This window comes from Oxyura jamaicensis, chromosome 14 (assembly GCF_011077185.1).
Source record: "Oxyura jamaicensis isolate SHBP4307 breed ruddy duck chromosome 14, BPBGC_Ojam_1.0, whole genome shotgun sequence".
Taxonomy (NCBI): domain Eukaryota; kingdom Metazoa; phylum Chordata; class Aves; order Anseriformes; family Anatidae; genus Oxyura; species Oxyura jamaicensis.
Genome location: NC_048906.1, coordinates 13,353,043 through 13,366,996, shown reverse-complemented (window position 1 = coordinate 13,366,996; position 13,954 = coordinate 13,353,043). Strand labels below are relative to the sequence as shown.

Genomic DNA, 13,954 nt, shown 5'->3' with positions numbered 1-13,954 from the left:
TGGAAAATAGTAATAGATGCTGATAATTTTCCTTAGGAAGCAGCACCTGCTTTGTTCCATCCTTTTCCTTTGCATGGTAAACACCCAAGAGCAGCACGTAGGCAGCGGGTGGAGGATAGGGAAAGGGTGGTGCCCGCTGCCTCGCAGTGTTTGTCCAGGTCAGCCCAGACACGGTTTACATTATGGTGAGTCTCAGAGTAAACACTTTGCACCAGAATGGTACGTCTACTCTGCAGTTAGCTGAGCTGCTGGGAACCTGCTTTCATGTTTCTTATACAGATCCTTGTCCAGTGAAGCTTCCTCATGTCTGGTCGCTGGTCAAGAAAGACTCTCCCACTTCTCAGAAGTGAAACCTGGGTGTCCCTTTGGGACAGTCCAGGCTGTGTCTGGGGCACAAGGAGATGCTCACCCACTCCACGTGGTTAAGGGATGTGGCCTTGCTTGCACTGAAGTTAGTGGGAGGTGGTGGTTGAGACTGGAGGGTGTTGTACTGAAACTGAGATGAATGTTTGTGTTGTTTTTGTCTCTTGTTAAAATGAGAGCTGTTCTACATGGATTCAGTGACTAGCAGGAAAATCTAGCCACATCTCCATACTATTAAAATGTTACATGTATAATGTACTGTTACAGATACCATATTCAGTATTTAAAGCATGTTCATCAAAGTGAGACCCCAGATGAAAATAAATATTTTATTTTTCTACTGGTCAAGATATTTAGAGATGAGATGGAATGCCAGTATGTTCATTTTTCAAATATAGCCCATTAAATAGAGCAGGGAGATAGTAGGAATATGTTCAGACACATGAATCTCCAGCACTTTAAATAGTACTACTTTTACTGTTTTTGTTTGTTTGTTTGTTTGTTTGTTTTAATTCCATGCAAAATGGGCAATGAAAAATGAATAGTTACAGAAGAGTTTGTGAAATCAGAATGTTAGACACTGAAAATACAGTTTCACAGAAAATCAGACCCAGAAGATCAGAGATCCTGGAAGAAAAACTGATTCATCAAAAATGTGGTAAAACTTGAATCAAAAGGTTTTTTTTGCAATCAAAGTTTTTTATTTTTCTGTTTGTTTGTTTGTTTGTTTTTCCTCCAGACTCTATTGTGTTACTGATGTGGCCTGAAGCTTGGGGTGTTGGGGTGCAGCAGCAGATCATTTATTAATGTGCTTCAAGGGAAGGCACAGCTCCCCCGAAATGCACAGCGAGCTCATTCTTAGGGCTCTGGTTGTGCTCTTGCTGCATCTGGTCTTCATTAAGTTTCCAGTTGTGGCTAACGAAGTACAGATGTGAGCTGCTTTCCAAAGGGGAGAAAAGAAAGAGGGGGAGGGGAAGAAGGAAATTCTCAGAATATGAGCAGGGGGAAGGGTAGGTCATTACTTGGTGTTCTGTATGTGGCAGTGAGGCCAACCCAGGGAAGAAAAGTTGCTGCCTTTTAAGGACGTAAGGACAGATGGGCATTTCTTGCTACACCAACAACTGGTGAGAGAAAAATGATGGTTTTGCCTGGGATTTAAGCAAGATTGTCCTACCCCTCCTGTTCCTTGTTTCTGAACTTGACCTGCATTCTTTTGTACATAGTCGAAGTGGCAACAAAACTGGTGCGCAGCTGCCCCTCTGGGACGTTAATTCTGCTGCTGGAGATGTCTCCCTGATCATTGAAGAATAGAATAGGATAGAATAATTCAGGACCTTCAAAGATTATCTACTCCAACTGCCTGATCGTTTCGGTGCTAACCAAGAGTTAAACCATATTAATGAGGGCATTATCCCATTGCCTGTTGAGCACTGACAGCCATGGAACCTTGCTAGGAAACCTGTTCCAGTGTTCCACCACTCCACATGGTGATGGTGATGTTACTGTGATGCCTTTCTAGTTTTTAAATAAGATACAATAGATAATAATACAATAAAGACAAGCATAAATATATGAATAAAACTTTATATGCACATGAAGACTGCCTTTGCAAGCAAATAGTATGTTACTATCAGAAACACTTGAATACCTTGTGAGCAACAGACCATAGTATATAGAGTGTGGTGTTAAAATTATATATATATATTTGTTGTTGTTGTCCCAGCCTTTCGGTAGCCTGTTTCTGGAGCATCTCGGGTTAGTTTTGTAGATGGTTTGGACTGGGGGAGCAGGAGGTGGAATGGCAGAGCTCCGGCTCCGCAGTGCATTGAGGTGGGGCACTGCATGTATGTGGCATGCTGGCAGCTCGTGTGTGGGACAGGAGCTCCCAGAGAGGAATCCCTGGAGCAATAGCAGCTCCCCCACTGAGTTTTGAAGTTGGCAGGGGCCATTGCCGTTCATGAAAGCATAATGCTGCCAGTAGCTGATGAGTAACAGCAGGACTAAGGGACTGTCCCCTTGTATGTGGCACTTGTGAGACCACACCTCGAATATTGGGTCCAGTTGTGGGCCCCTCACTACAAGAAGGGTATTGAGTTGCTTGAGCATGTGTAGGGAAGAGCAATGAACTGGTGAAGGGACTAGAAAGCAGGACTTAGGAGGAGTGGCTGAGGGGAAGGGGGCTGTTTGGTATGGAGAAGAGGAGGCTGAGGGAGGCCTCATGGCTCTACCTGAAGGGAGGTTGCAGCGAGGAGGGTGTCAGTCTCTTTTCTCAGGTGACACGAGGAAATGGCCTCAAGTTGCACCAGGAGAGGTTTTGTCTGGACATGAGGAAGACTTTCCTCACAGAGGGGGTGGTCAAGCATTGGAGCAGGCTGCCCAGGGAAGTGGTGGCGTTGCCATCCCTAGAGGTTTTGAAGAGACGTGCGGACATGGCACTGAGGGACATGTTTAGTGATGGGATTCAGTAGGCCAGGATGATGGCTGGACCTGGTGATCTTGAAGGTCTTTTCCAACCCAGATGATCTTTTAAGTCCTGTTTTGTTTCTCTGCACACTATTATTTTTAACTTTGTGTTTTAAAATATGCCATTTGCTCTATATCCTTTCAAAAGCTTCCACTCCCTGTAGACTAATAAGATTTCTCATCCTCCTGTCTCTGTTCAAGTCCATGAACCCTTACATTTATGGCACTGCAAGTTGTCAAGGCTCTTCAGGATTTTGATTTCCTTTCAGAAACGTGCTGTTTGTTAGTTTGGCACAGCACAAGCTTGTGTTCCTTCAGACAGAGTGAAATGGCTGTTGGCTGCTGCTTCTGGCATGCTACAGATTTTGGAAAATACGTATATTTTCCCTGTGTGTAGTGAAGCACGGCCGTACGCACACATGCTAGGTTTGGCATCTTGTACTGACTGAACTTACTGTCTTTGTTGATCAAAGCTAGGTGACGATATGTAATATGACCTAAGTGTCTTTAAAGATGTTTTTCCTGCCTATTGCCCGTTTGGGGTATAGGCAGTGGCTTCCATAAAAAAGAAAGTAATTCAAACTTCCTAAAAATGAGGGTGGTCGCATCTAGAAATCAGCATTTCTATGTTGAATGGAGATGCACAAGCTTACACTTGGAAGGATCGAGCCCTGAAGTTTTTGTAAGGCCTTTCCAGTTCAGAAATTACTTCGTTCTGTTGCTTTTGGCATTTCAGTCTGGGAGGGATTTGGATATGTCAGAAGAGGGCAAGAGCATACTGTGTTTGAACCAGGTTCCATATGGACAAGCGGATGTAAGAAATTCTATAAAATATTCAGAGATGTGTTTTTGCTTTGCAGAAGCAAAACTTCTGAATTATCTGAAATTTGTCCCAGATTTATTACTTCTGATCCTGTTTTATTTTCTCTATCCTGTTTGGCCTTAATGAAGTGTATGTCACTTATTTATATTTATTTCTACCTGAAAATCTTGTACTGGTTCTAGTTGCAAATAGACGATAATCTTACTTACAAATAAATTGGAAAAACATTTTTCTTTTCTGCCTTCATCAACTGTGTGTGCTTGACAGCACGTTGCATCTCATCTGCTTCACTGCTTCCCGGTTAGTCAGTTTCCCCTGTTTGTGCAGGTCTTTCCCACAGCAACTGGGAAGAGAAAAACATTTTAATCATAGGAAAACAGGATTGTCAGCCCCCCACCCCCAAAGTGGAAGATTTGCTTGCAGGTGCAAGACCTGAAGTGGCATTCAACTCTGAGCATTTTTTTTCCTGCTTTTATCATTTAGGTACTTATTTTGTGGTGAGGTGGTGTCTGAGAACTGTGTGGACCTCACCTCCGCTGAGGATCACACGCTGAAAATACCACCATATGTTGAATGTTTATGCTTTTATCAGTCGGACGTGCTGCGTTTTACTCTGAAGAGCCTCACACAGAACCAGAATTCATGTAAATCTTCGCTTGTCTCCCATGCAACTGTCGGTTGTGCTGCGGCCCTCCTACTCAGCATTGCCTGGTGAGACCTGACAACGTTGCATGGGAGCACAAAGCTGAGATGTTGGCTGCATCTGTGTTGGCAGATGATTCTGTTAAGTGTAAACTCTTAGCTTTGAGCTAACAGTTTAAGCATAGCTTAAAGCTACTGACATTCAGTTCCAGAACTACCCTTTATGTCTGAGGACTATTTCTGTTCCTCTTAAATCTTCACGTAACAACTGGAGCCTGTTTATGTGTAAGTGTTAAATATATTAATGGTTTTCCCTTTCACTCTCTCCTCTTTTTTGCCCCTTACCTGCCTAATACATGAGTCTTGATGGCACTGCCATTAACAGCACTTCCCTTCTTTCTGCTTTATCACAGTGAGACTATCTGGGAGAACATGGCTCGCATGTGTGTGAAGACTCAGAGGCTTGACGTTGCCAAAATTTGCCTTGGAAACATGGGTCACGCAAGAGGAGCCAAAGCATTAAGGGAGGCTGAACAAGAACCAGAGGAGGAAGCCAGAGTCGCTGTGCTAGCAATTCAGCTGGGCATGCTGGTAAGCCCTGTCAATCGTACGCATCCTAGAATATCCACTCCATTTAACTAGGGAATAGATTGACAAATTGATCGTTTCTGATAAATCTGAGAGAGGTTCAAAAACCTTATAAGGAAGTAAAATCTATTACCAGGTTTCCAAGGAGTAATGAAGAATAGTGCTTACAATTACTTTCCTGAAGCTGAGTTTTTCTCCTCGGGAAGTAGGCATCCCTTCCTGTACCGTACAGCCCAGTGCTGCACAATTTCTGTGCCACACTCAACTGTCTTTCTCTGCAATCGGTGTGAATTCTATAGGCTCAGCAGCCCTACGGGCCCCTTCTGTGGTCCTTGAAGAGCAAATGATAACGAGGATTGCAGAACCTGATGCCTTGAGATAAGAATTCCAAGAGCCATAGCAGCAGAAGTTTATAGAAAATTAATTTGTCTGTTTTCTTGATTGCTGTACAGAATCTACTATATATATGCTGTACAGAATCCACTATATGTGTATAGTAAATAGTATGGTTTATAGTACAGTAATATAGTAATACAGCATATTTACTATATACATATTATAGTAAAACTGCTGCTGAATGTAGGAAGCATCCTTTAAGGATGTTGTATGTATGAAACATCCTAAGTTCTGTCTTACATTTTTCTTGGGGCATAATTCTTCAAATAATCATTCTAGGTTTGACTGGATTAAAAAGAGATGTGCTTTGAAATATTTTATATTGAACATTTTAACAAACATATTTTTAGGTCCAGTGTGGGAAATGTAAGGTTCCTTTTGACGTGTGTGCAGAATGAAAGGCTAACGGTGTGTTCTGCGATAGAGCGAGGACTGGCCTAATGCTTTTCAGCAGCGTAGGCAAAATTAAAGCTTCCTGCCCCAAGGCTGGGAGCTGGCTAGCTGTGGGGATGGAGAGCTCTGTCAAGTCTGATTTGCTGCATATGCTGTCCCAGCGTTGTTGGCTCTCCTACATTGGTCCAGATTTCCATCGCTGCTTCTCCTGTTATGCTGGCAGTGTCTGGCCTGGATTCTAGCACAGAAAGCGCAGTCAGGCTGTTCAGCCATCTCCCCATAGCCTGGCACAGTGGCAGGCTGTCCCTAAACCTGGAGCCTCACCTGACAGCAAATACGTACCAAAGCGATTGTATCTTTTCTACATAGCTTTATTTTATCCTAAGTTCTCTGCCCTTGATTACCGTGCTTTACCAATATCCCTGAGATCTAATATGGAGAAGATATTATCACGTGGATGACTGATATTATCATGTGGATTGAAAGCTGACTGGAGCACTGTCAAGTTAGGTGAATAAGAGCGAGAATGTGTTCTTCTTGGTCAGCCTTTATTTTAGGTCTTCATCAGTGATCTGTAAGAAAATCCTAACAGATTTTTAATCTGGGAACCACAGAAAGGTCCAGCAAATGACCAGTAAGAGGGACAAAGTGAGACAGCAGACTTGATGCTGTGCCCCACAGCTCGTAGGAGATCACAGATTGGATGCACACCAGCAAAATGCTACGACAGCAAAAATCTGGGTCTGTGTTTGTGGAGACACCACATCCTGGGGCGTTAATCTGGTAACTTTGTCTTTGGGTTTGCTGCAGCTGGAATATTGCCTTCCACCTTTAAGTACCTCATTACCAGGAAAAAATGTTGATGAACTGGAAATACAGAGAAAATCAGTGCAAATTGTTAAGCTCTTGGAAGGGCTTTACAGACAAGAAAATCTTTAAGATAGCCAAATAGCTAAACTTTGGCTTAAAAAGGTGTTTAGCAATCTACAGCTATTTTAGAAGTCTAAAAGCTGGAGACGTAGTGGAACTATCCCGAATTGAAGTGATGAAAAAAAAGGAAAATTTAACTAAATGTTTGTAAAAGCTTCCTGGAAGTGAAAGCTATGAGGCTGAAAAGTGTTAATACTCCTTCTTTTGGATATTTAGATCTATTTGGAGAGGTGAAGGAAAACTGTAACAAGACTGATGCTATTTTGCTGCTTTTTTTCTCTCATACAGTAATAAAATCATAATGCCAGCAACTTCCATCTTTACTTTCTATGTTGTTTTTTTTTTTGAATTTGAAACAATGAGAGACAGAAATTATTTTTCTGTCTTGGACAGATAATCTCAATTGACTAAATATAGTGTTCAGCTGGACAGCCATCGGGTGGAGCAGGAAAATGCTCCTTCCACAGGAGTACCTCTCAGAGTGTAAAAATAATAGTTCCTAATTTGCTTGTAGTTGCGTCAGCACAGGCAAAATCCTCCAGTTCTAGTTCTGTCTGAAATTAGTAGCATTTGTTTCCAGGAATGGCTATCAGTTATCCAAGAAAGAATTCCTGCCTCTGAGACCTGCTCTGAGGTCCCAGAGATCTTCAGGCACTTAATGCCTTCTTGCCAAAAACCCCAGTCCCTTGGGCCTTTTGGACATCACTTCTTGGCAGTGTGGCCATTAACCGTAGCCCCACATGAGCATGTCTCCCCTTTCCGACGTGATTTACACTCCTGCTGACAGTGTTTAATTGTTGACGGCTTGCTCATGTCACCCCAGGTTGATAGCGTACAGTCAGTGTCAGGATCTGAATGCTTTCCTTGTTTTCACATAAACATCCTGTTTCCCAGTAAGGTGCTATTCCAGGCTATGTATATTTAGTTGGTCAACACCCCCCCCCCAAATTATTGTTCCTTTAATTGCATTGCAATGACCTGCATTAACAGAATGCTCGTCAGTGTCTGATGTGATTTACTGCTTGCATGTGCGCCTATGAAACACAGCTAACGAGCTCTTCGTATGCTCTCCTTTAAGGAGGACGCGGAGCAACTGTACAAGGCTTGCAAACGCTATGACCTTCTCAACAAGTTCTACCAAGCCTCAAACCAGTGGCAGAAAGCCATTGAAACAGCCGAAGCTCACGACCGGGTTCACCTGCGTACCACTTACTACAACTACGCCAAGCACCTGGAGGCAGTGGGGGAGCAGAGTCTTGCTCTCACTCAGTAAGCACCAGCCTGTGGCGTAACTGTGTCCACGGGGGGGTTGGAGCCTTGCTCTTCTGTGCAGACTAGAGGCAGGATGAGGATGCCTGGTAACGGCTACTAACAATTAATTAAAATCTTTTCCTGTTGCTGGCGCTTTCCATCTCAGGGGTAAAAGCATTGTTGCAATAAACTGCCCAGCACCCTCCCCAAGGCTCAGTGTGCTGTCAGGGGCCAACAGCTGACCACCAATAATAATCCAGTCCCGTGCTCGTCACTGGGAGATCACTACCAGTCATTTAATTGTTGACTTCCTCCGAGTCTCAGGCACATCTACTGAATTTGGTTTGACTTGGGTACTTCTGGCGTCCAGTCCTCTGCTGTGACTGAGGAATTCCTAGAGAAGCTGGTGGATGTGATTTTTAATGTGTTTTATTAGTTTGAAATTTTGTTTTTATATGATCTTTACCATGTGAAATCTCACAGTGTAAGATCACTACATTCAGAGGCAAAGTGATGTGATGAGAACGACCCATAGGTGATCCCAGTGGGCAGGAGGGTAAGGACTCTAGCACTAGCTGGATGGCATAAACGCGGTGATCTCCCAGTTGTGGAAAAGAGGCAGAAATGGCAGGACTTGGCACGATAAGCCCAGGGCTTTTGCTTTCAGCCACTTGCACAGGGTTGTGCTTAATGTTTGGAGAGGTTTCTGGGATATTTCTTTGGAGCATCGCTGGAACTTTGAAGTATTTACAATTCTATGATCACATCGCCTGATTCCAGGTGCATTGTACCTTTTATTTTTGATGGTTCTGGCTGATTGCTACGAATCTTAGAGTAACCTTCTAATACCAGTGGAGCACTGTTATCTGGGTTCCACTTCATAGCTGTGGCTAATCCAACATTAAGTGGATTTTTTACACAGGAAGTGAAATAATTCTCTTAAGCTACTCATTTCACATCTAATCTGTTCTTTGTCTCTACAGCTACGAGAAGTCAGATACACACAGGTTTGAGGTACCCCGAATGCTCTCTGAAGACTTACAAGCCCTGGAGAACTATGTCAACAAGATGAAAGACAAGTCAGTGCTATGCTCATTCCTTGTCCTGAGTGGGACTCTCAGGTCGGAAATGAAATTTGTGTAGAGAGCAGGGAAGGAGAAGAGAATCCTCTCAGCTGCAAGTTCAATACCTGCCCTATCTATCCACTTAGATCCTCCTTCAGCTTTTCAGGAGCACGCTGAATTTCACTCAAAAACAGGCATGCTAGATGGGTATCTAGGCTAAACTCCCTTTTAGCGCAGATCTTTGAACGTCACAGTTCCTTTTTGGTAAAACCGGTCTGCATTCTAAAAAAAATGCATCTAGCCTTGAGTTCAAGATCCCAGGGGTGAGGAATGCATTCTCTGGCAATTCTGGTTCCTGCAGTTAATATTGTTGCTTTTCTAGGAGCCTGTGGAAATGGTGGGCACAGTATCTGGAGAGCCAATCAGACATGGAATCTGCATTGAAGTACTACGCACTGGCTCAGGATTATTTTTCCCTAGTCCGTGTCCACTGCTTTCAGGGCAACATTCAGAAGGTAAGGCAGACCGTTCCTGTCCGTTTCCAGAGGATTCTCATTCCTGGGATGAGTATGGGCATAGCATAAAGCTGTATGATTTCCTTTTCAGGCTGCTGAAATAGCAAATGAAACAGGGAACTGGGCAGCTTCGTACCACTTGGCCCGCCAGTATGAGAGCCAGGATGAAATCAAGCAGGCTGTACATTTCTACACCAGGGCCCAGGCATTTAACAATGCCATTCGCTTGTGTAAGGTATGGGAAGATGTACGTCTGTGTCCAAAACCAAGGTAGGATTCTACCCTTAAGTAGCATACAGAGTGAAAGTGTTACAAGACACTCGTACCATTCTGTCCTGCGATGCTTGTTCAGTCAGCCCAGCTCTGAAGATGCTCTTGTTTTCTGCCTTCATCTCCTGCAGAAGATTCTTCAATAAATGGGCTGGTTGTACGGGACAGAGTATACAGCTCACCATCATGCATACGTACATGCATCATACGTCTCAACAGAAAACTGCATGAAACAAATTGTCATTGTTGCAGCTCAAAGTCATTTGAGCAGCTGTCGGTTTTACGTAGGAGGTGGCTGAAGGGCTACTACGCGACGGTATAAAGCGGGAAGCCTGAAACAAGACAGAATTATGAAATCAGTTTGCTTGAATACCAAAACTCAAATCTTTGCTTTTGAACAGGAGAACAATTTAGATGACCAGCTGATGAACCTGGCTCTTCTGAGCTCTCCAGAAGACATGATAGAGGCAGCCTGCTATTATGAGGAAAAAGGGGAGCAAATGGACAGAGCTGTCGTGTTGTACCATAAGGTAAATGACTTTTTAGTAAAAATACCAAATTTTAAACTGATGCAATTTCCACAGCAGAGGAGCATTAAATCAACAGTACCTTTGACTGTATGTACAGTTAGTCGTTTCTTCATGGTGGATAATGCTTTGTTAAGCCACTCTAAGCTATCCTGTCAGCTAATTCTGCAGTGCTTATTCTAGTCTTTAAAAGGCTCCTCCTGAATTTTGCAGGCAGGACACTTCTCCAAAGCTCTGGAGCTAGCCTTTGCCACGCAGCAGTTTGGGGCCCTACAGCTAATTGCTGAAGACCTGGATGAGAAATCAGACCCGGCTCTGCTAGCCCGCTGTTCTGATTTTTTTATCGAACACGCTCAGTATGAGAAGGCAATGGAATTGCTGCTGACAGCCAAAAAGGTAAGCACCGTGGATGGACAGAGAGGAGCGAACAGGTATGTCCTGAAGGAATTGCCTGATGTAGTCACCGAGCCACTCTCCATCATGTTTGAAAAGTCCTGGCCATCAGGTCAAGTCCCTGGTGACTGAAAAAAGGGAAACATCACTCCCTTTTTTTTTAATAAAAAAGCATTGAAAGGCATACCCAGTGAACTACAGACTGATGGGCCTCCCCTCTGTGCCTGGGAAGATCATGGAAAAGATCCTACTGGAAACAGAACCAAATATGTTCTTTGTGAACAAAATGAGAAAGTATCTATCTGAATACGAGTTGATGGTAGGGCACAACTCCTCAAAGAGAAGCCACACCTGCTAACATTTATGCTTTTGTATAGCTGATTTTTATGGGTTACACCACAAACAACGTGAAGTATGCTTGTAACAGCTCATTGCTTTCTTACTTCCATTAGTACCAAGAAGCTCTGCAACTTTGCCTGAAGCAGAACCTGACCATCACAGAGGAGATGGCTGAGAGGATGACAGTGTCTAAGGGCTCCAAGGACCTCTCTGAGGAGTCCCGGAGAGAGCTGCTGGAACAAATTGCTGATTGCTGCATGCGACAAGGCAATTACCACTTGGCAACCAAGAAATATACACAAGCAGGAAACAAGTTAAAGGTCAGTTTGGACAGGCAGAAAATAGCTGGGGAGGCTGAGCCTCTCACCTCTCTAAGATTTTGCAACGAGTGGTTTGAGAAGTAAATCCTGGGACAATTTTCATAGAGTAGGCTATCCAGATGTGACTTCCTAGCCATTTTGTAGAGCCTGTGTTTGTATTCACAATATTTTCCCCTCTCTGTCCTCCCACCCTTCTTGCATTGCTAGGCTATGAGGGCACTGATGAAATCTGGAGACACAGAGAAAATCATCTTTTTTGCGGGAGTCTCCAGACAGCGAGAGATTTACATCATGGCAGCCAACTACCTACAGTCACTGGATTGGCGTAAGGACCCAGAGATTATGAAGAACATCATTAGCTTCTATACTAAGGGAAGGGCCCTTGACCTGTTGGCAGGATTCTACGATGCATGTGCTCAGGTACATCCACCTTCTGTGAGTCTTCAAGGTCTGTTAGCTCTAGAGCGAGATGCTCATCTGATCTGTCTTCCTGTAGGTAGAAATCGATGAGTATCAGAATTATGAGAAGGCCCAGGGAGCACTTACAGAAGCATGTAAGTGCCTCTCAAAAGCGAAAACTAGAAGCCCCCTGGAACAGGAAAGCAAACTATCACATTTGCAAAGCAAGATGGCCCTGATCAAACGATTCATCCATGCTCGGAGGTAAGCTGCGGTATTCAGAGCATGTAGACAAATGACAAAAATATCATACAAGAAGACGTACGTGGTATTGACACACATGGTGTCATTCTCAGGTCAGTAAATAACTGGGAGACTTGCTTCTGTGTATTTTTATAGCAGGGAAACACATGTATTTTTAAAAGAGCTGTTGGCATTCAAGACCAAGGAGTAACCTGAAATATGAGTAACTATGCTCTTTCACTAGAGTTTACTCCGAGGATCCCAAAGAAGCCATCAGACAATGTGAACAACTTCTTGCTGAGCAAGATCTTGACAACGCCATCCGTCAGGGTGATGTCTTGGGATTTCTGATTGGACATTACTTACAGGTGGAGGAATTCCATGTGGTAAGTTAATGCTCAGAGCCTGAACTTTATATAGACCAGTGCAGCTTGGTATAAGCGCTTAACTCATATGGGAAGACATTCTATAGTAGTGACTCCTTTCCAGGAGCTAAACGGCTTGCCAGGGTGGTGTATCCTTAAGGAACTATCTTCAAATGATTATTACGTGGGACTGAAAAGAAAGCTCAGAGAACATGGAGCATAAATACTGCTGGATTCTTAAACACTTCCCATTACTAGAGATGAGAACAGAAAGCTCTGGGTGCATTGTCTCAGCAGTTGCACTGGACTTCATTTGCCACCTGGCCAAACAGAAAAGGAAAATTACAAAATTACAGTAATTTGAGGAAATGGTAACTCACTTTGTTGATGGCAAATTGAATGTGTCAAGCAGTGCCAGGCAGCAGTGCCTGTAGCCAAAAGGGCCTGTCCTGTCCCGACGTGCATCAGGCACGGCATTACCAGACAGTCGAGGGCAGTGATTTCAGTTTAAAACCGTTCTTCCTTGTCCTGTCATTATCTGACTGAGCAAAAAGTTGCTGTCCATTTCTTTATAACCCCCCTTTAACTATTGAAAAGCTGCAATGAGGTCTCCCTGGAGCCTTCTCTTCTCCAGGCTGAACACCCCCACATCTCTCAGCTATTCTTTGTAAGAGAGGTGCTCCAGCCCTCTGATCAACTTTGCGGCCCTCCTCTGGCCCCACTCTATGAGCTTTGTGGGTCCCCTCCAACCTGGACTATTCTGACATGCACCAGGGTTTGGACTAAAACACAGTCTGCTGTCAGAAGGATGCCAACTGCTAGTTTCTCCAGCTGTACTGATTAACCTTACCTGTAACGGGTTGTTTTGACAGTGCTTCAGCTAGCAGGAGAACTTTAAGCCAGCCTTTGAGACCCGTTTTTTTTTTTTACACTGAAGAAGACAGAATTGACAAGCCCCTGTGCAAAGGCTTCATGGTATCAAACCCTGAACTGTCCCGACCTAGTGTTAGCTCCCTTCCACCAGTGAACTCCATCTGTTCAGGAGCCCATCAGCCAAGTACTCAAGGCAGATGCTTTTCACACTTCTGCTGGAATTTGTGGAAGCAGTACAAGCCCCCCCCACCTGTAACAGTAATTTGTGTTTTTGTTTAGGCTTACAAGTATCTGGAAGAGATGCGGAGAAGAATTCCATGCACAAACCTGACTTACTATGTCAATCAGCAGACCATCGAGGCAGTTCACAGGGGAGTAGGCATTCCCATAAACCAAAGCCTGGCTCCAGAGCAAAGTCACCACAGCAGTACGGAGACCAAGGAAGTGGAAGAAGAGGTGGCTGATGAAGTGGAGGATCCCTGATAGTTTGTACTTACCAAAGACAAATGCTGACTTTAACACTAGGTCATTTATTCTGTCCTCATTAGGGGTCGTACCAGTCAACCCACGGCTGCAGGCAGACTTTTGGGTTATTACCAAGAAATTTATTTTTTTCTGCTTGACTGTACAAGCACCACTACTGAAATTATGTACCGTTCAAACACTACATACAAAGAGCTGGGTATATATAGCCTGTTCTGAATCTAGTTTTAGTATTTTAATAAACCTGAAGGGAAAAAAAAGGAAAAAGAGCGAGAGATGTGTATTGTAACGTCAGTCTTGTTCAAGACCAGAAA

The 13,954-nt window shown here is 43.8% G+C and overlaps 1 protein-coding gene across 3 annotated transcripts in view; it reads left to right on the top strand.

Annotated features, from left to right (window-relative positions):
- The window catches only part of IFT140 (intraflagellar transport 140), a 74,567-nt gene extending 60,658 nt beyond the window's left edge, over nucleotides 1–13,909 (top strand). For all 3 annotated transcript variants that reach the window (XM_035339417.1, XM_035339415.1, XM_035339416.1), the window contains 12 exons: nucleotides 4,705–4,882; nucleotides 7,677–7,867; nucleotides 8,833–8,928; nucleotides 9,296–9,428; nucleotides 9,520–9,663; nucleotides 10,100–10,228; nucleotides 10,439–10,621; nucleotides 11,071–11,277; nucleotides 11,485–11,697; nucleotides 11,774–11,940; nucleotides 12,164–12,305; nucleotides 13,437–13,909. In XM_035339417.1, the coding sequence (XP_035195308.1) occupies nucleotides 4,705–4,882; nucleotides 7,677–7,867; nucleotides 8,833–8,928; nucleotides 9,296–9,428; nucleotides 9,520–9,663; nucleotides 10,100–10,228; nucleotides 10,439–10,621; nucleotides 11,071–11,277; nucleotides 11,485–11,697; nucleotides 11,774–11,940; nucleotides 12,164–12,305; nucleotides 13,437–13,640 (1,987 nt within the window). In that variant the 3' untranslated portion in view covers nucleotides 13,641–13,909. The remainder of the gene's footprint in view (nucleotides 1–4,704; nucleotides 4,883–7,676; nucleotides 7,868–8,832; nucleotides 8,929–9,295; nucleotides 9,429–9,519; nucleotides 9,664–10,099; nucleotides 10,229–10,438; nucleotides 10,622–11,070; nucleotides 11,278–11,484; nucleotides 11,698–11,773; nucleotides 11,941–12,163; nucleotides 12,306–13,436) is intronic.
- The last annotated feature ends 45 nt before the right edge of the window (nucleotides 13,910–13,954 follow it).